A 22,118-nucleotide genomic window follows, 5' to 3' on the forward strand; every position below is an offset into this window, starting at 1 on the left:
TAGGAAAACAGATGTGCAAAAGACGCAGTTCTGTAGCATGTCACTGTTCTGTGGAGGGCTAGGGGTTTTTTTTTCGTTTGCACAGGTAAATGGAGTGCTGCTGGTGTCTGAGATTAAAATTAATGTCGGTTCTGGTGGTCAGTGGATTAAGAGACTCGTTATTATATGGTCCGTGGCACTTCTTCAAAGATCTTTGGATGCCAGCTGCAGAGATAGATCGCTCTGGGTGGTGCTGCACAGAGCACCGTGATTTACAGTGAGCTTCACTGGCCTAACATATTGGATCTGCCTTGGAAATCAATTCAGCCTGCCCTGCACATTGGTGGTGGAATCTTGTGGTCACGTGACAGACTCTCCATGCAACCCGGGTACCAATGAAGACTCTAGGGGCTGCCAGGAGGATTCAGAGGCAGTTTGCCTGGGGGATTCCAGGAAGGATGGGGGGGCTCTGGACGAGCTGACGATACACTCTGACATCCCTGCTGGCTGCAGATCCCTACGGGCTGGAAAGGGAGTTGGGTCTAGACAGACAAACAAGGATTTCTCCCCTCCCCTCCTTGCACCTTACACACACGATGTAAGTGACGAGGATCGTTCTGTGCGTGCGAGTCCGCGCTGCCCGCGGCCAAGCCCCCAAGGCAGGGGCTCATTCGGCGCTTTGGGGGCAGCAGCCTGGATGCTGCATCCCCTGTAGCTGCCCCTCCGCTTGGGCTTTGTTCCAACTCAGCCCGGCGCTTCCTTTGCAGCGGATTTCTGCCCCAGGACAGCCCCGCTTGCCCGGCTGAGCTCTGGGAGCTGGAGGAGGGAGCGGGCTGCGTCCTCCCTCTTTGCTCTGCCTGCGATGCTTCGGCTCCCGGGCCCTCCAAGCTGAGGAAGGTCCTGAGCCGCTGACGTCTTCCACACAAAGGCAGCGGCAGGAGCAGCAGCAGCGTCCGGAGCTGCCTGCAGTGGAGCGCTGTGCGGGGGGGGGGGGGGGAGGTGGTGCTTGGCCAGTGCAGCCGCCCCCCAGTGCCAACCTGCTGCCCCCTTTGCAATCTCAGCCTGGCACCATGGGACCCTGCGGTGGCTTCCAGCTGAAGCTGTTCCTCCTCCTCCCTGCTGGAAAGTCTCTGCTGCAGCAGACAAGCCTGACATGAAGCGGAAAACACACATACACACAAACAAAAGACAGGTGGCAACTTCAAGGTAAGCGATGCGCCGGCCGGCCGGGGCTGTTGCTTGGCAGAACAGGTACGAGTCTGGAGTCCTGGGCGCTGTGGGACGTGCTGCCAGGCGAGGGAAGAAGGTTTATTTGCAGGGGATTGAGTGGAGAGGGACTTAGCAGTAAAAAAAAAGGGGTCCAAAAGCTGAGCTCCCCCCCCCCCATGGCACCCCATTGCACAGCCAGGCTGATCCCTGCTATTTCCAGCTCATAGGAATGTAGCCAGCTCTCATTTCGTGGGGGCAGGGCCAGGGGAAGATGTTTTCAAGTGAGGGTGAGGGTTTCAGGGGGGGTAGTCCCCAGGGTCTACTTTGACCCCCTCCCCCTCCTGTTCCCCTGCTTGGGATCAATAGCACACGAAGCCCAAAGGCTAAGTAACAAGCCCTGCAGTCTCCCTGGAGCATTTCAGGCATCATTTCCCTTTGCAGCCTTGTAGGGGAAAGGGAGAGTTGGAATGTTGAAACTCAGCCCTTGACTTTGGGGACAGCGCCACTTCGACTCCCGCACAAATCAGTCTATTGAGAAATGGAGGGAATAACGTTCCACCACTTTGCCTTTTCCCAGGTGCCAGTGTACCTAGCCCCAGGGAGCTCAGCAGGATTGGAAATAATCGGGGCTTGGGGTGGGGGGAGATGAAGGGGGGACAACAACTAGTCCCCTGGCTAGAGAAGCAGAGATCACTGGATCTACAAACCAATTTGTGCAAAGTCGGCTCTGTTAGCTCTGTGCCTTGCAAAATGGAAAAGCAAAACCCAGGCTGGCCAGAGACAGGGTGAAATATTTTGGGGCTCATTTTTAACTCGATTCGCTATTTCGGTGTCTGTCACAGTTTGCAAGGATGCCTTGTTATGTGCAAATCACCAGGGGAAAAAAAAATTAACTTGGAGAAGTTCTAATATGTTATTGACAGGACAGAAATTCCATGTGTGTATGCTGCCAATGATTGCTGAATAATAACCACCAGGAGTGATGCAGTAATAAATCAAGTAATTCATTCCAGTTTTAGAATAATAACTTTTACTTTTCCATGTCACACTGAGGATCTGAATACAGGGTTACATAACTCAATCATGAGTTAATCATGAAAGTGTGAATCTGAGCATTATTGTGTAAGGAAAATCCTGTATCAAATGGCAAACATTGTTCAACTTGAGCTGTGACACAGCCATGAGAAAATGCTGGCTTTATTTGGAAGTTCAAATTTAATTTATGCACTGGTGGATTTCAGTAGGTGCTGAATTTTGTGGGAGTTGTTGACTCAGTGCCAAGTGTACAACATCCATAAAACAGCACATCCTGCTTTCTTTCAGCAGCCAGGTTTGTAAATGGAATAGTTTATAAGGCTTGTTTCATACACAAGAGCCAAGAAATGGCAACTTGTTTCCAAGCCCATCTAAAAAACCAAAACAATACCAACCCCAGCTTAGATTCGTAGAGAGGATACTCTGTGTATCACAGAGCACAAAGCATGCTTTATTTTATGCAGAATATGCAGAATTACAGAAAGTCCTTGACGAGAGCTAGTGAAAAATCCCCAGGCTCTATGGCCTTCACACTTAGATTCTTGAGGAGTGAATAAAAATCACTCTGCTGAGGCACGCTGCCAGCATAGAATTTCATACCTGCCCCGGAGGGTGGGAGTCACCACAGCCGCTGAAATCACAATGTGACAGTCTAAAGAGACCAATGTGTCAGAGGCTGCTTGTGAGCAGGACTTGGGCTTGTGAGGGGATGGAAAAAAGGAGCAACTACGAATAGCATGGACTGGGCTACAAAAGAGCCAAAGAGTGAGGCAATAAGGCATTGTTTCCAGAGTACCAGATCCTGAGAGCGGGTGGCGTAGGAGCCAAAAAAAGCAGCTTGAGATGCTTTGTGTGTGAGGTTTCTGAATGCTGTGACATGAAGATGGGTTTGTGAGCACAAGAGAGAAAAAAAAAAACTACAGTCCATTTCAACATTCTGTGTGAGGGGGATGTCAGTGTGGGTTATATCTGGCACCAGTCGGACAAACTGAAGATTTATGAGTTCAGATTAATAGTGAAACAGCATAGTGGGAGAGGGGTGGAGGGGCTGAATTAATGTTCTTCAGCACTGAAGTAACTAGCTCAATGTGTGTGAATGTATGTGAATATAGCTCTGTCTATCTCTCTTTCGATCTATCACCTCTGCAGTAGTATTATAGGGTGGCCCATTAGTCACTATAAAAAAGCAGAGAGGGCTGTTTTTCTATCAGCAAATCAAAGGCAGAGGGAAATGATGACTGTAGCAACTGAATCTGTGTATTAGCTGCACCTGCTGTGGATAGTGGGAAAGGGGCAGAGCGAATGTCAGAAACACAAATAAGAAGGAAGGAAAGAGCTGAAGAAGAATATGTGGATTGTCAGTCAGTGACCATAATTCAGGCTCAGCTAAGGATCCCTCCTATCTGATCATTATTCATGAAAGTACAGTGGTGGGACTCTGTGTCAAGTCACATGTGAGATTCATCTGCCACAGCAAAGCTCTCACGCAATGAACATGGGCTTTTACAGGCATAACAGAGGGCAGATTTGTTTACACATGTGGGTGCTGCTGAATGTAGTGGCAGAAGCAGCAGCGGTTCTGGTAAAACAATCTATTGGAGATTTTGAATTCCTAGTGTAGATAAGTCAGCAAAATCTGAGTCTGAGTACTTATTTGGGAGATGAGGAAGAAGAGAAATATATTCTGGTTCCTCCAAGGGGAAGGACAAAGAGCAATGTACACAGATTTCCCACAAGGGAGGAAGTCAGAGGAGAGATATCACGTGGAGGAGTTAAGTCCTACCACAACTAGAAAATAGGCAGAACATGCCCATTGCAGAACAGAAAGTAGTCTTGGGAATGAAAGATGGAAAGTTAATACTCCAGGACTGCTTCTTCAACAATGGGTTAATTTTTTCTCACATTAACATGGGAGAAATGTTCAGTGTTACTCCATGTAGGGTAAGAAAGGATTGATCTGTGGTAAGCTTGTAGCTCATTTGAACACATTGAGACTCAGCCCCCATCAACCAGTGGTGCCATATGATACTGTATGTATCTATGCGATGGTACAGTTGTGCTATTAGAGTTGAGAAAACCAACTCTTAGGAGAGAAAGCTCTCTAGGTCAAAGTGACCCTACCCATAATATAATCAAGTCATAAAAGATTAAATGTTAAGTAGCTCGTTTCGTCAGAGGCCATATGGCAAAAAACAAGCTACAAAAACCAGCTACCTCTCTGATCCACCATACACATAGATTCACCAGAGAGGCTTCAGCTGATCTATAAGCCTTGTGCACGAGTCTAAGATATCTTCTTATCCATATTTTGGATCCTTTACATTGTTGCATGTAAATGTACCTTATACAGTTATAGTATACACGCACACACATTATACAATTGTTTTCCACATCCTGCCTTGAGACAGAATGCATGAACAAACAACCAAGACAATGTGTGGACAAATGCTTGGTTACTTGGATTTGACATCTTACTGGGTGTCATTCCAGAAAACATCTGTCTCGGGGGCTATGGGCAGTTACTGGTGGGTTTTACTTTGACAGAGACCACACATTAGCTAACATGCTGTTAAAACGTGTGAACACCAAATAAAGATGTGGTTTATGCCCAGATTCTTTTGCCTGGTTTTATCTCAGACAATGTGAAAAATGGGCACAGAATATGCTATTTTACACAGGACTTGAAACACTATTTTCATTGTCAGAGTCTGCCAGCGCATGGTCTTTCTAGCGAGGATGACTGTACTGATAACATTCTTCTGGCACAAGCTCACAGATTCTGTACTCATTTTAATACCTCCGATGAAGTCTGTATATTATGAGGATCACTACACAAGATAAACAGTTTACCCAAATTAACACCAGATGTGCCATCGCAATGCAGCTCTGTTACACACACCAGAAGGCTATTCATATGACTGCATGGAGAACAGGCAAAAGAGAACGTATTCTAGCTCCTAGACAGTGCACATTTATGGAAAGCCTCAGTCAGATTTTGCAGCCTGTCTTTTACACCAGAATGTTATTACCTGAATGTCTAAAGCTAAGCTCCTTAATCTGTACCAACCCCCTAAAAAAACAGTATTCTGATTATCAGAGGTGTTGAACGGAGACCTCCCACTGAACTCAATGGAAGTATGAAAATCAGGCCAAACTTTGATTTTATTAATAATATAATACTTATAGCAGTTTTTGTCAGTAGATCCCAAAGCATTTTACAGATGAGGCCACCATCATTACTTCAGTTTTACAGATGTGGAAACTGAACCACAGAGGGGTAAAGTGACTTGCCCAACATCACCCAACAGCACAGCTGGAAATAGAACAGGTGTGTCCTGGGTCCCAGTCAGATATTCTATCCACTAGGACACACTGCCTCCGCTTATATGCAGAAGGATGGTTTGGGAGCCAAATTTTGGCTTTGGTCATCTGGACAGAGGAAACCAATACCTTGGTTCTATTCTAATAATAGTTAAGTGCCACTTTTGTGCTGTGTAGCCCACAACACAAAATATAGCCAATCGCTACACTGAATACCTTATTCCTCAAGACAGAGTACACAGAATGTATTCAGAACTAAAGGAGTGAATGGAATGAGACTGTCAAGCAACTTGCCATTGGTGACTCACTGTTTGAACGCATTGGGAAGCAAATGAGCCTGTAGCAGGGGCCTGTATGGAAAGAAGGCAGTGGCATAACAGGGGGGTATTCTGTGTATTTAAATGTGAAAATGTATTTCCACATGAGGGCTTGAGAGAAGCTGTGAAGACTTATTGAAGGCAAGTTTTTTCCTTTTCTGGCCTTTTGTATGTTGGTGGTGAAAATAGCACATTTCAAGTCTCTTGGCAGGACTGGCAAAGCAGTGTGGCCATATTTGACTATCCCCATGGCCTCTTAAAGAGGCAGCTTTCCACTAGGGATTACATTCCCTTCTCCCCCCCCAACTCCCCCCGAATTGTTACGTGTGAAGTAAACACTCCAAGTATGTTGTATTTTTGCTGGCAGTTAGAATTATTTGGGCCCAGCACTTCATGGAAATCTCATTTTCAAATGGTGACCCATCAGAGGACTACAAAGAAGTGTTGAGGAAGAGGTTGTGCCATGGCGCACACACTAATGAAGAGAAAAGGGATGTACCCATTCTCCTGTAGCCCAAAGGGTATGTCTACATCCCAAATGAATGTGTCTTTGTAGCTTTAATCTAGCTAGCATGGTAACAAAGTGCCAGTAGGGACCCGAGCATGGGCCAGCAACCCAAGTACATACTTAGTGTCCCTGGCAGGCTTGTGGGATAGATAGCTAGGCCATGGTGAAGCCCATACTGCCGCTTCCTCACTACCATTGTTACCCACATCTGCTAAATGAAAGCTAGTACAAGTATGCCTACACACACTTCATTTGTGGCGCAGAGCCGAAGTGTTACTTTCAGCGCTGCTCTCTTGCCACCTAGCTCTTAAAAGCAAAACATACAAACACTAGGAGCCCGGGAGAATCCCCAGGTCTATTGGTCTCAGAAAGTAGAGTTTGTGTTTGGTAGGACTGCTGGCATAAACTGCAGCTGCCCAATTTCTAGCATATGGGGCCAGCTGGAAGGTGCATCTTAAATCAGCAAGCAAGTCTGAATGTAGACTCGATTCATAAAGGCAGCCTACATTCTTCCTTTGGAAGATGTTGCTGTGGCATTTGCTACCAGTGCTGACATATGCTGGCTTCTGATGCTGACAGTGGATCACTCGTGTGTAATATCAGTTCGAGATGAAAGGCTGCAACGAACTGAAAAGGAATCCTATGTTCTAGAGCAGCACTCAAAAGTCAAGACATTTCTGACTGGGAAATGACTTTCTTATAGATGATTTAAAAGAAAAATACCACAAACCTGACTTCATAGCTTTACCATTTGGGTAGATACACAGCAGTTTATATGGCGGGGAGAATAGTTTTAAGGGCTAGTCTAGAGAGGAGAGAGAATGGGGAGATACTATAGTACTTTGGGGAAGGATTTTTGCCATTCCTGTAAAGAAGAAGAATACAAAGATTGTGACCAAACACAGAAATTGCCAGAGTGGATCAGACCCATCCATGGTCCACTAGTCCAGTATATCAGCACAAAATATTCAGATGAAGGTGAAAGAAACCAAAGAGTAGGCAGAGCTGTAATAATCTGCCCCCCATGAAGATCTCCTCCTAATCCCTAATAGTTAGAAATTGGCTTAAGACCTGAAAGCACAAGGCTTTATATCCCTTCCAGCATGCTTGTTAGTTTTATGTACTACAAGTCTGGTTATCCATATAAGTGTCCATTTCCACCATTCTCTTGCCATTTATGGATGGCAAATGGGGCTCCATTCCCCATGTTTCTCTGGTAGTATGTCATAGTAGAGGACATTCTCTGCCCTTGAAATAGCCCATTCTTCAAATCTAAGCTGATTGGCAATCAGCCATCTCTCATTTCCTGGATGGGTTTCAAGATCTAGTGGGAATATATTTTTAACCTATTTCTTCTCCTTTCTAACGTTATTTCACATTTTATTCCTGAAGCGAGCTTCTCCTAGGCTTACAAGTTATCTTAAGCTCATAGTCCTTGAGTCTCAAAGTTAGGAAAACCCATTTCTGCAAAGCACCAAAAGAGCTGATAAAAAAATACATAATTCAATGACAGGAATTATTTGCTCAAGTAAACTACTCAGCTAACTCCTCCCAACATAGCTTGTTTATCTGAGTCTTCCTGAGTGTCGCTGGCAATCAGACGTGGAAATATCAGTGCTTCACGTAATGTGAAGCTGCTTTTTGGTTTAAGAGTGAAGTACTGGAATTGTAGCCACATCTGGACCTTTCAAATCTTCTTACAGATTCATAAGCCATTTTGAGAAAGTCCATTAGCAAGTATGTTAGGATTTTATGTCAGCAGTTCTTTCATCTCTGTATAGCTTGTGTTGATATTTTAGGGATAGATTGTGCAACCCTTACTCATGTTGGTAACTGCTCACACATGAGCACACCCATTGATGTAAATGAGAGTCTTAGGGTGAAATCCTGGTGCCACTGACTTCAATGGCAAACCTCCCATTTACTTCTATGGGGCCAGGATTTCACCCTTTGTGTGTGCATGTGTGTGTAAGTGCTCACCAACATGAGGACAGGTTGCACAACCTAGCCCTAAATGTGTATGGCTGGTTAGTCAAATTCTGTGTGGGGTTGAAAGAATGTCCTGGATTCGATCTAAAGGTGATTTAAAATCTTTTTTGTTTGCTGTTGTGTGAACTGCAGAACTGGAGTACCGTTTTCAGGCTAAACAGGAAAACTTAGCACGCATCAAGCATGGAGACCAGCCAGGAATCCTCGCTCTTCCTGGTGAAGATTCTGGAAGAGTTGGATACCAAACAAAACACAGTTTCTTATCAGGATCTCTGCAAGTCACTGTGCGCAAGGTTTGATTTGTCCCAGCTGGCCAAGCTCAGAAGTGTGCTCTTTTATACGGCTTGCCTGGATCCTAATTTCCCAGCAACTTTGTTCAAAGACAAAATGAGATGCACTGTAAACAATCAGCAATCAAAGAAAATCATGGTTGCAGCAGATATAGTAACGATATTCAATCTCATACAAATGAACGGGGGAGTGGCCAAGGAAAAACTCCCTGTTGCACGACAAAAAATGAGGAAGAAAGAATCAGTTGAGTCCTGCAGATCTGACACAGAAATTTGCAACGTGGTGGACTGTGTGACTAATTGCGAGCTGAGAGACAGAGAGTTTAACAGGGGCTACTCAGTTCGAAGGTCTTCCAAATGCAGGAAGGTGGATTGTAAAGATTGTCAACAATTTGTACCTACTTCAGAACCTAACTTTTTGCTTGGCGTTAATAAGGAAATGAAAGGCCGAGCTGCCTCGCTTGATAGGCTGCAGGCACTAGCATCCTATTCCATTGTTAACTCTCCTCCCTGCGAAATGCAGAGCACATATTTCCCAATGAACATTGAGAACGAATCAATCTCTGACCCCGACTCATTGCCTATCAATGCAACTATAAAAGAGACGTTTATTTCGAATGATGAGCCGTTTGTGTTGCAGTCATGTGTACAGAAAAGGAACATATTCAAGGAAGATTTTCATAATCTTATCACAATATCTCCCAATTTAATGCCACCCAATAAAAAGCCAGAAGATGGACATAGAGAGCCTCAGAACAGGAAAGAAACCTCCAAACAGGGTTTCTTCAACCACAGTTTTGAAATGCCATACAGCAGCCAGTACTTGAACTCAGTTTATTCTCCTATACCAGACAAAAGACGAGTAAAACACGAAAGCTTAGATGATCTCCAAGCTTCTACGTACTTTGGCCCAACCACTGTACTTGGGTCCCAAGATACGAAAAGATGGGCAGGAAAACCGAGTAAACAAATTGCATGGCCAGCAAAAAGCTGGAGCCTAAACACAGAGGAGGTACCTGATTTTGAAAGATCCTTTTTCAGTAGGAAGCAAGCTGAAGAGAAGCAGCGATATCAGAGTCCAAACAGCCAGTCACCAAGTTTTCCTGCAGCAGACAGGCACCAAACCTATCTCAATTCCAAGGATCAAACACCGATTATGCAGGCTAACTATGCCATGAAACAAAATGGACACAAACCCAAGGAAATTCCCTCCATTGTAGACATGGAGAAACACGACCCAATCAAAAAGTTTAGGGATAAAAGCATTAACTGCACTTCTGTTCAGCTGCTAAGCATTGACAAAACCACCAGCGTTGGGACACAAACAGAGCAGCACGGGTTGGAACACAAAAAATGCAAGGAGTTGTGCGCTCCAAGTCAAACTAAGTATGGAGAGAGGCATTCTCTAAAGCAATCAGATGATGACTCTGAAATTGTGAGTGATGATATCAGTGACATTTTTCGGTTTCTGGATGATATGAGCATCTGTGGATCTACAGGAATTATGCAGTCCTCTTGTTACAACAGCACTGGGTCACTGTCTCAGGTACGTAAATCTGACTGTGAAAGCTCTCCTGAACACAATTTAACTAAAATAACCAATGGGAATTCTAGTAACAAGCTAGATAAAGTGGTCCAGTCAGATATCAACCATACAGATGATGAGCTAAAAACTAGTGTCTGCAAGTTAGTTCTCAGGATTGGTGAAATAGAAAAGAAACTAGAATCTCTGTCAGGTGTCAGAGAAGAAATCTCCCAAGTCCTGGGAAAACTAAATAAGTTGGATGAAAAAATTCAGCAGCCTGAGAAGGTCAATGTACAAATAGATCTTAATTCCCTGACGAGTGAGGTTCAATCAGATGAGAGTACCTCTCCCCGGGTATTTCAGTGTCATAATGCTTCTCATGGAGGCAAGTTGGAGAATAACCCGGACTGGTGCTGTTCTGATGCCAGTGGAAGTAACAGCGAAAGTCTTCGGGTAAAAGCCTTAAAAAAAAGTTTATTTACCAGGAGGTCTTCACGGTCACTGACTGAGGAAAACAGCGCCACTGAATCCAAAATAGCAAGTATTTCCAACTCTCCCCGAGACTGGAGAGCTATCACATATACCAACCAGGTTGGCATGACAGAAGAGGAGAAGAAAGACAGAAGTGGAGTTGAAAATAAGGACTGGCACAGGAAATCCAAAGAGGTAACTTCTATTTAAACTTATATAATAAGCTTTAAAAAAAAAACACTCTAGCTATGACTGTCTTTGGTGCTATCTGAAGCTTCAGGGCTTGGTAATATTCTGCCTGCTGTATTATGCTAGTCTTCATAGTTATCATAACTGAATTATTTCTTGCCTATACTTTCCAGGCAATAACACAGCATGAAATGGTCAAGCTGTTCCTGAAAGCAACCCGCTCTTTAGAAAGGGACAGATTTGAATGACAGTTTCAGGAGAGAATGTCATTCATATCATGATCACTGGCGGTATACGGACACGGAATAATTAAATAAGTGAAAAGAGCATAAGGAAAATTGTGACTGTCTGAAATACTCAATTTTTTTAAAGGGATATAGTAAAAAGTCCATTTTGGTATCTTCAATCAAAAATTATATAGTTAAAAGAACCAGAAAAAGATACAACTTGCTCTGACTCTCCTAAGAAAAAATCCTAGTTTGCGTACATTAAAATACAAACTCTTATTACGCTTCCTTTTTCTTCTGACTTTCACAGTCATTTACCTCTCTCATAACATGTATGTTAAATCTCCATTGTCTAGACTGCAACGTTGCTGTGGTTCTCTTTCAATTACCCAGGAGGACTTGGTTCCTCCCTCCCTACAACTAACCACTCCCACCTTTGGAAAGTCTGTCACTGCTGCAGCAGCCCCTCTGATTGCTGCTCAGTTTAAATATTGGCTCCTATACTGAGCAATTTGTATTTCACTGAGATTAGGGCCCAATAGACAGGGCTGCTAGGTATTGCAACATTCCTTCAGAAGTCGGGAACATATTGCAGGGTGTGCTGTGGCCTGTGAAGGAGGAGTTCTTGGAGAGAATGCGGGGTCAGAGACTTCCTGGAGAGAAGGGAGAACCAGGGGTTTAGTGGATGTGTGTGAAATGAGAGAGAAGAAGCCAAAGATTTATTGGAAGGTTATAGAAACACAGTGGGGAGGAACCCTCAGTAATTTGAAGCATCCAAACTTTCATAGGTTTATCAGAGCCAGTGTGACCCTCTGGATCTTTAGAAATTCCCTGATCACTAATTAGAATGTGATCAAATGAACATCTCTAACACTGGAGCAGCATTGTGGAAAGTCTTGTATAAAGCTAACTGTTTGTGTATAGAAAGTATGGTTCCCCTTCCATTCAGTGTCAGTGCAGGGAGCAGAGTTCCCTCGGTAAATGTGTGACTTCAAAACAGCCTTTAGTCCAAAGGCTTTCCAAACCAGCTTGTTTTCTCTATAGCAAAAGCATCCCAGAGAGATTTAGCTAACCTGTAACAGTACTAGGACCAAATTTTCAGCGGCTACCTCTAACTTTATGTCCACAATAGTGCAAATGCAGGTTTGTGCTTGTAAAAATCACAGTCTATTGGTGAGAGCAAGGATGTAGATTGGATTAAGGTCAGCTGAAAGCTTGGCTCTGGTTTGTGAGTTTATCATCATGGCTTAGGCAGTCTCAAACTGTAGATGTGAAAAGAATCTTTCCCCCCTCTCATATTTAAACTCCACCCCCACTCCCACAAGTCCTCTTTCTTCTCTGAAACTCTTTTGAACCTCGTTGCAGGCAGACAGGCAGTATGAAATCCCACAGCCACATAGACTCTCTAAACAACCAAAAGATGCTTTCTTGATTGAACAAGTCTTTAGTCCTCATCCCTACCCTGCATCACTCAAGTCACATATGAAAAGCAACCCGCTCTACACAGACATGAGGTTGACAGAATTGGCTGAAGTTAAACGTGCCCAGCCATCATGGACCATAGAAGAATATACCAGGAACTCAGGAGATAAAGGCAAGCTTGCAGCTTTGGATCTACAAGTGAGTCCCATTTGTTTCATTTTAGTGACATGATTGTGAAGGATGTTTACCAGAATGTTTATTTAATGGGGGATTTGGACAGCTCAGGAAGTTGAGCTTTCAACTTTTAGATTGCTGGCTCAAGATCCATCCCAGACCAGTGGTGAAGAACAGCTGTTAATGTTCTATCACTGTTCTATGACCTTTGAAATAGTTGATGGTCTCAGTCCATTTCCTAGCGGACAGTGGTCTATAAAATCACCACCACCACTGTTGGAACTTCGTTAGACGTCTCACAAGAGGGGTTAAGGAATGAATGGACATAGGGAATGAACTGAGCATTTATCCCCCAAATGGTGGTTATTCTAGTTCAGTTTTGATGTGCGTTAGTAAGGTTGGGTGAGGCAGAGAAGCTGGGGCTGCTGCTGCTTCTACTGTATGTGTTCAGTGCATATTACTCATTCTCTGTGTACATGTAGGGCTGTCAGCCTTGCCCTCTTCACAAGCATGAAAATCACTAAAAATAATTACAGAACACATTTTTAAACTCTTTTTAAATTGAACACTGTTGTTATGGCTTCTGGAGTGAATACGAAAACAATAGTCTCATGAAGAACTGCTTCCTAGCTCTTGCTAGAGAACTACCAGCATGAACTCTGGATGTGTGTACATGCAACAAACAGAGCAAGGTGAATTATTGAAGGCTATGGGTCCGAAACCCAAACATGGATCCAAACATTCTCAGATCCTGGGGTGTTTGAAATCCGAACCTGCATGGCACATGGTCCCTACCTTCATAGCAGACTGACTATAGAACTGAGTATTCCCAAACTTTGGGATAGTCTAAACCTGGATCCAAATTTTGATCCCACCTCCAGTGAAAAAGGACTGGAATGTAGTTAGCAAGAAAATGTTTGACCATTAATTTCACAGAGAAATGTATAAAATGCCATTCAAACCATGCTAAGGCAGTCACACAGACTAACATTCAGGGCCGCGCTTCCATTTAGGCGGCCTAGGCAATCACCTAGGGCGCCAGGATTATTGGTGCACGGTTTTTTGCCGGAGGGGCGGCAGACAGCGCGGTGGAGCTGCCGCAATCGTGCCTGCGGACGGTCGGCTGCTCCCCTGGCTCCGGTGGACTTCCCGCAGGCACCACTGTGGCAGCTCCACCGGAGCCGCAAACCAGTGGACCCTCCACAGGCACGACTGCGGCAGCTCCACCGGAGCCACAGGACCAGGGCGCAGGTGGCAAAATTGCCGTACGCCTAGGGCGCTAAAACCCCTAGTGCCGGTCCTGCTAACATTTGGTGACAAAACACAAGACAGACTGTTACATGAGAAATCAACTTGGATTTCATGAGTGTAGAATGTGGGATAAGCATGTTTTAGACCAAAATGTGGATTGTTTCCCCATATGAAGCACTGCAGGACTAAGAGGGCCATCAGCGTCACTTCATGTACCTTACACAATCTGATATCAAGAGTTAGACAGCTCCAATTCTCCGCTGTGTCTGAGTTGTGCTGTAGTGGAGAATGATGGCTATGGGGAGCTGGTTGTGTTTTCCTGATCCTTGGCTGCTTGGCCCTTGTGGAATTTAAAGCATCAGGGGGCCACTGAATTTCCACCACTGGCATAAAGGTGGCATACAGACTTTACACTAGTAGAGGATCAGGCACCACACTCCCACTCCAGAATATCCCTGACATGAACCCTCCTCCCACCGTTCTGGGGGAGGAAAGGACAGTGTCAGCTGCCACAGGACCTGACTCTGCCATCAGAGAGTTTCCCCTATGCAAAGAGGGTTCTCCATCAGCTGTCTCTGGCCATTTTAAGGCTACTTAAGTGATCTTAGCAGACCAGGGAAACCAGCCAGTATATTTTGACGGTCATGTGTACTTTGTATTTCCATGACGCAATAGCAACAACTTGCTCCTCCACCTCCAAAGAACTGTCAGATTACTACGTCTGCTCTGCAAAGCCCATGTCTAGACCCTATAATGAAGCTTACTGACAAACTTAACCTGGAAACAGACACACACTGATGTGTGTTTTCTTCCCAGCGACTGACTTTATTAGAACTGAATGTAAATACATTATACTTTAATGAACATTCTTATGGCTGGCAATGAAATGGGAAAAGAGCTGATTAACAGTAATGGGCTTTTTTTTTTTTTTTTTAAAAACACTAATGCTTCTTCCTCCTGAGGTCAGTACCAGGTCAATATCAAGGTTGGTAGGTCGAAAACTAGTTGCCTTGAAAGTATAGCTCAGTTTTGTTTTAATTTTACATGCCTTTCAGAGCTTTATAAACCCGTCAGTCCTCTTCCCTCTATAAAATGAAGGCTTCAGCATTCTCTAGGTGAATATTCTCAGCTAGGTGACCCACTCACAAGACTGTTTTCAAACTACAATGGGGAACATATGTACATCTCACATGACATATATGTTAGGTGTCCATGAGATCCCACTGCTCTGCAATTCTTATGAGGAACCAGGTTACAAGAATCCTACTTTCTGAAGCTTTCAAAGAACAAGTCACATTTATTTTTCAATATCCTCTATGTTCAGAAGAATGGAATAGACAAAGCAGAGAAACAGTACGTATGTGCAAACTCAAACTACGCCAATAGTCTGATTTGTGGCTGAGTGGCATTGGGAGCTAGATCTCCATTAAACAATGTTAACTGTTACTTGATTCTAATTGTCTAAGTGTTGCTATAATAGCTGTAAAATCACTTTTTCCACAGACCAAATAACTCAGTGCATAAAGTAAATGGGAGGAGCAAGTTTCCAGACACTAGCTACAATATCTGAATTAGCCAATGAAGGGCTTGATCCAAAGTCCATTGAAGACCATAGGAGTCTTTCAGTTAAGTTCAATGAGCTTTGTAGCAGAGCTATAATGGAGTACAAAACCTGATACAGCTATAACACGACGATCTCACTAGAAATTTGTAAAGCATTATTTATTTGTTTATTAATCAAGAAAAGAAGCCTTTTTCAAAACTTAAAACTTTTGCAAAAATCTTTCATTTTTTAAAAAATGTTCAATTTTTCAGCAAAATAGTTTTTAATTTCAAATATTGAAATTTGTTTTGTTTTCTATTTCCAGCCCTTTTTTCCTTTATTCCTTTTTGCGGTCGAGTGTTATAGAAGGAATGATGTCTAGGGCTTTGTCCACTTTTTCCTTTTGCCGCTTTGTAACTTTTCAAAACTTCCTCAACTTTGGAAAGAGTTACAGTGTGGCAAAAAGAAAAGTGACAAAGTAGGTGCCCCCCACTCACACCACCAAGAAACCTGGACATGACGCATTTTATTGCACTCATTAGCAAAAAGGAGAGGAAGGGGAAAAAAGAACATTCAGATTTGTTCATTTACATATATATGAAAAAATTATATATCTTAATAAACACCAAACATTGTTCCATGTTGAACCTTGCAAAATGGAAACCCCTCTGGAATTTTGCAATTTTTCATAAAATTGTTTTCTGTTTTTCAGCCAGCTCTAGCTCACATCTTTTCATTTAATCATATTGCATTTAGAAGAAACTGTGAGTATGTTTACACTGTAATTGAAAACCTGCAGCCCAAGCTTGGAAGTCTCCATTGCAACAAAACAGCCCTGAAGCCCAAGCCCCCCGAGCCCAAATCTGCTGGCATGGGCTCGCTACGGTTGTCTAACTGCAGTGTAGACATACCCTGAAAGGTTCAATAGCAAAGTCTATTAGTTTTTAAATGTACTATTAGAATAGTGTGAAGCATAATGGAAATCAAACCATTAAAACATGAGCAATCAACACTGTATATTACTGCCAGTGAAACATTCAGATTGTGCCCTAAGGATCAAATACTGGGGCACAAAAAGGCATCCATGCATGTTGATGGTGAAATTCTGACTATGAGGGTATGATACATGGAAGTAGAATGTATGCTTCATGGCCACTTTCCTTCCCTCACCACCAAACATGTGGAAACTCATAGTGAGCACCAGTATAGTTGTGTGTTTACATAATTTTGGAGGATGTAGCTGGGCAGAAAAGGTAGAAGCTGGGAAGTAGCCACTTTGCCCTGCATGATCACATGAAAAACCCATGGTACTTGTTTCAAATTTCTCCTGATAGTTGCAGTGTTATATATTCAGATCTTGCCAGGGGGAAGCAGTCTGCATCTGTGAACTAGAGGGCTAATGGCAGCATGGCCCCTAAGCCAAATGTACAGTCATGATTGGGGGATGCCTGAAAAATCGCATGAAAGAGGCTCACCTTTTGTGGAGATGCTCTGAGTTCTCCAAACGCAGAGTTTCTCAAATGGGTCGCCGCTTCTGTAGAGAAAGCCCCTGGCGGGCTGGGCTGGTGTGTTTACCTGCCCCGTCCACAGGTCTGTCTGATTGCTGCTCCCATTGGCGGAGCTCCAAGTCAATGGGAGCTGCTGGAAGCAGCGGCCAGTACATCTCTCAGCCCGCGCCACTTCCAGGAGCTCCCATTGGCCGGGAGCAGCGATCGGCAGCCAGTTGGAGCCGCGATCGGCCGGACCTGTGGATGGGACAGGTAAACACACCAGCTTGGCCCACCAGGGGCTTTCCCTACAGAAACGGAGACCCTGTTTGAGAAACCCTATCCTAGTGGTCTGACTGGGCTTGGCCATGGTTCCGAAGGTTCACATGATTGGTAGCCCAACACTAGACATTACTGTAAGCTGGGGTTTCTGTGGTAATTTTTGCTTTGTTTGGTACATCCTGTGGGTTTCTACCTGTAAATTGGATCATTGAGCTTTAAAGATGAAGAGAAAAATGTGAGATCTTAACATAAATCCGCACAAAAACTCCTACCTTACTTGCACCATTATGTACAATGCACTATTCATAGCTAGAGAATAGCCATGCAAGAAATTGTATGAGAAAGATGAGGAGACCTCTCTTGTCATGCAGGTCCTAGCAATGAGATTATGGTTATCTTTGTAAAACTGAATTTATAAGCCTGTTAAGAAAAGTTTTCCCATCAAATGGGTTTTAATAATCTCACAAATGATAATAGACTAACGACCACCTCCCTTATTCAATGGATTGAACAGATTTTACTTACACCCAACAAAGTTTCCTGGAACCCAGTAATACACAAGAGACTTTGGAGCCATGGGATGTTGTTCTGACTTGGCAATATGTTGTCATCTGTTTCAGTGAGTTCATGAAGTTGGCAGAAGGAAAGTTTGTGACATTGAGACAGCAGCATTAACCTGACTTTATCTCTACAGTAGACACATAACCAACTTTGGAAAGCTTCAGTCCTGCCTGAATTATTTTGACAGAGCCAAAGAATTAATTTTTTTTCCTTTTGACTTTTAGACTCAAGAATCTTTAAATCCAAACAACTTAGAATACTGGATGGAAGACATTTATACTCCAGGCTATGATTCCTTATTAAAACGCAAAGAAGCTGAGTTCAGAAGAGCAAAAGTCTGCAAGATAGCTGCTCTGATTGCGGCTGCAGCTTGTACAGTTATCCTAGTCATTGTAGTTCCCATTTGTACTATGAAATCATGAATCTGTGGACAGCTCCTTGAATTCCAACTGTGTATGTACATTCCAGATATCTCATTCTGTATTTTAAACACCTTGTGGCAAAATTGTAACAATTTGCTGGGGAAGAATGTGCTGAGATATCTGGTGAATAGTGTAAAAGACAAATATACGTTTTTGAAGAGTATTCTTTTAAATAACAAAACACCTGGCAGAGTTATAGTAACTCATTTCAAATTTTAATAGTGAGGTTTTTTCCCCCCCCTAAAGAATAAATATACCATTTTACAAGATTGGAAACTGATGAGGATCCGGGCAAAAGAGGAAAGTTGTCTCAGCCATGTGGCATTTAATGAAGATATGGATATTTGGCAGTTGCACTGTATAGAGGGGAATGTTCTATATGCATTTCATTAGGGAGCCAAGAGCAATATTAAAGCTCTCTACAATGTGAAAAACTATGAATGTATTTTATTTGTTTTTTAGTATTCATGTATTCCTTGATCATTTGCTTGAAAACAGATTGTGTGATCATGAAAGCAGCTCATTCCTTTGTTCAGATTCAGCGAGGGCTTTTTATTACCTGATCTTGCCCTGAGACCCGTTTTATTATCACTGAGTACTTAGGTGAAGTGCCATGTGCTGCAGACCAAAAAGATTATGTTTTAAAGCAATCAACAGGGGTTTCAGTGGCTTACATTGGAATAACATTTGTGAAGAGTTGGCAAATGCTCCCTGGCGAAAGGGTAGTTTTTACCTCCACAGACAATGCAAATATCTTGATTTCACTTCTTCCAGCCAACTGAACTGGCAAATCCAAGTGACACCTATTGCTCTGTTGCGGTTCTTGTGAATGTAATCTGAACAGTTCTAATTTTGTCACAAGTCTTTGTGCCTTTTAGAATGTAGATTAATAGAATTGTTTAATTTTGATATTTTTAATCCATAACATAAATCACAGCATAGTAGGTAACCAATGTGGATTATTTTCAACACGCCTTCTTTATAGTTTTGAGTGCTTACCAAATAGCAGACGACTGAGCACTTATATTAAGGGCACAGTTTTTCAGCACTAGTGGAAACTTGCTATTAATGCAATACACTCTACATAGGGGTTACTTAGCTTCAGTATTGATAATGAACTTAAAGAATAACATTGTCACTCTATTGTACAGCAAGTGGTCTACTTAGTCAGCATGTCATGCCAGAAACATTGATTTAATATTTTAGCCTGAATCTGGGCTACAGGTAAAGGGAAGACTCAAATTGTGATCTAAGTAGCCTATTTAACCCATGCCTAAAGAAAACAAATAGCTGTACAATATTTCTCTTGAGTCAGATAGGAATAAATAAGAAATTTTAAAAGCTCTTTTCAGGAAATAACATGATCTTGCCTTTCCTATTTTTAAAAAAAGAAACTTTTCTTAATGAACACCCATAAATAGGTTACTTCGATTTATTTAGAAGCAGTTCCCAACCTGGTTATGCAGATGTTGGAAACTCACGTTGCTCATGGCCAGTGGGTATTTCAGGTGTGCCACTCCCTCACTTTTCACCTTTGGTGGTTGAAAAAAAGTGAATGAAAAGGTGAGTGGCAAGGGAAGATACATGACCATTTTAAATTTGCATCAGTTCCTCCCCCTCATTGGAGAACTATTCATGCACTATGCTTTATTTATGGATAATAGACACCAGTTACCATAGATCTTTCAGCAAAAAAACCCAACTAACTTCTTAATATGATTGGATGTCACATCCATGTATATCTTATAAAGATCAGCCCCTAATCTTAATCTTGGATCTGCACAACCCTGAATTTTGCAGGAGTGCAGATCATGATCCAAATGTTCTGGTTTGGGCTCTTTTCCAATATCAAGCTTTCTCCTTGGACTAAGATGTTGCAGGGATGGAGACAGTGTGGTAACAGAAGGCTGCATTTTTCATTGGGTGGTATCTAAACTTTAGAGATTCACATTATAAAAAGTGATAATTTAGAAACCACAGCATTTGTAACAGTATTACCAGCACTGTTACAAATTTGGCTAAGAGCTATTGTCTTAAATAGTTAACATAATGCTGTGAGCCCTGACATGTTTTACCCAGCATCCGAGTCTGTAAGTACAGCAATTCATGGCAGCTGGATCCATACAGTCCTACACAGAGACTATACATTAGGTGAAACTTTGACCATACTGACCTGCAAGAATATTGTGGTCAATCTTGTGAACCAGTTACCACACTAGTATATACTGTATACTATATGATAGACTTTTGTATTAAAAATAATTAAAGATATAGGTACATTGTAATCCTTGGTGTAACTGAATAAAGTGTACTAGACAGTGTTACTCAATTAAAAGAACAATGAACATATTGAGCTGTTTTTCGTATTTATGCCTTATAAATAGAATTGTTATATACATTATGAAATGAAGCTGCAAATAATATAAAAAATTACATTCTGGGGGATAATCCTGCTCCTCTTACTCAGGCAAAAGAGTCCCATTGAAGTCAGCTGGATTACTCATGTGAGTAAGGAGAGCGAGCAGGATCTGTCCGCAATAAAGTTTATAGGGTTTTCTTTTTCAAAAATGGGGCATTTGCTTTATGTAACATGTAACAAATGATTTTCTTTTATAAAATTATTGTACAACGTTGCCTTTTGGTTCATTTAAATATAACACAAAATAAATGTGAACATTACAAGTGTCCTTCTAAGTCTTAATGAAATATAGAAATATTTGAGCATAATGTCTCTGGGGAAAAAAGGAAAAGTGACATCAAGATGCTCCCATGGTGTGAAAGTCTAAGCTCTGGATAACTAAACATTCCATATAATTTTTGGCAGGCTTTTTAATGGATTTCTCGCTTATGAAATAAGAAGATGGCAAAAGATGATGAAAAATTAATTTAAAATAATAGCTCCTTTGCATAGAATTCCCAGGGTTTATGGGAGATTATTAGCTCTCTGACTCTAATAATATTTCATTTGATATGACATAACTCAGTCATGAAATAACCTATCATCAATTATTTTAACAAGGTCATAATTAATATTTTGGTATCTACTCCTCAGGTACATTTTTGCAGATACTGCCTGTCGTAAGTATTAATGCATACCTGTAGCATATTAATACTCACATATCAGTAACTGAAGAAGAATTCTGTGTAAGCTAAAAAGCTTATTGCTCTCACCAACAGAAGTTGTTCCAATGAAAGATTTTACCTCACCCACCTTGTCCCGCTAATGTCCTGGGACCAACATAGCTAGGACGACACTGCATACACATATCAGCAGGCAGTTTGTTTAGGATCTCTATAGAGTTTTAAATGCTGCAGGGCTTTTTAATTAAACCTGGATGTTTAAGATTACCTGGTTTTAAAGAGATAAAAGACAGTGCTGCACCACATTGATCATTTTCTAGCATCAGAGACTGTTGAGCGGAACGTCAAAAGATACCTGACAAAGTTGAAATTAAAACATACCATAAGATCTTGGCCACCTCCTCTTTAAGGAAATACCTCCTTTGAAGGCTTATTTCCAAATTAGCTAAGCCTGGTAGCAGCAGAGTCTTCAGAAAAAACTCCTGAGAGATCCATTAAAAAACAGTCTTACGAATCTGGTGCAGGATGGAGGTTACTGGTGTGGTGGAATGTATTCAATTTCTTTCCCATCTTTGCATCTCATTCAGGGCCTAATCCTGCAGATGCTGAGGACCCTCAACTCCCAGGAAAGTCACAGTGTGGAGAGTGTACATTACAGTGAAAGTGGTGCTTAGCATCCTGGAGAATCAGGCCTGAAATCCATCACTTCAACACTAGAAGAAATAAATTGTATCATTTCACCTATTGTAATGGGACAAATCCTGCTCCTTCCTTCCCATGATTACACGCAGCCTGAAGGGCAGCAGAACTGGCATGGGGGGAGAGAATGGGAGAG

At 42.4% G+C, this 22,118-nt stretch overlaps 1 protein-coding gene across 1 annotated transcript; it reads left to right on the forward strand.

Moving 5' to 3' along the window:
* The first annotated feature begins 228 nt into the window (after positions 1-228).
* On the forward strand, positions 229-20,786 carry MINAR1 (membrane integral NOTCH2 associated receptor 1). Its single transcript, XM_030579022.1, has 4 exons — positions 229-1,185; positions 8,491-10,839; positions 12,426-12,680; positions 18,005-20,786. Exons 2-4 carry the CDS (start codon positions 8,542-8,544, stop codon positions 18,200-18,202), a joined length of 2,751 nt encoding a protein of 916 aa, XP_030434882.1. The 5' UTR covers positions 229-1,185; positions 8,491-8,541; the 3' UTR covers positions 18,203-20,786.
* Positions 20,787-22,118: the final 1,332 nt, after the last annotated feature.

This window comes from Gopherus evgoodei, chromosome 10 (genome assembly GCF_007399415.2).
Source record: "Gopherus evgoodei ecotype Sinaloan lineage chromosome 10, rGopEvg1_v1.p, whole genome shotgun sequence".
Lineage (NCBI taxonomy): Eukaryota > Metazoa > Chordata > Testudines > Testudinidae > Gopherus > Gopherus evgoodei.

What these genes read in the sequence shown, in the direction of transcription:
- MINAR1 (XM_030579022.1), top strand. Translation starts at nt 8,542, where the DNA reads ATGGAGACCAGCCAGGAATCCTCGCTCTTCCTGGTGAAGATTCTGGAA. An exon ending in GGCACAGGAAATCCAAAGAG is followed by an intron (nt 10,840 to 12,425) that starts GTAACTTCTATT and finishes ACCTCGTTGCAG; the next exon opens with GCAGACAGGCAGTATGAAAT. An exon ending in TTGCAGCTTTGGATCTACAA is followed by an intron (nt 12,681 to 18,004) that starts GTGAGTCCCATT and finishes TTTGACTTTTAG; the next exon opens with ACTCAAGAATCTTTAAATCC.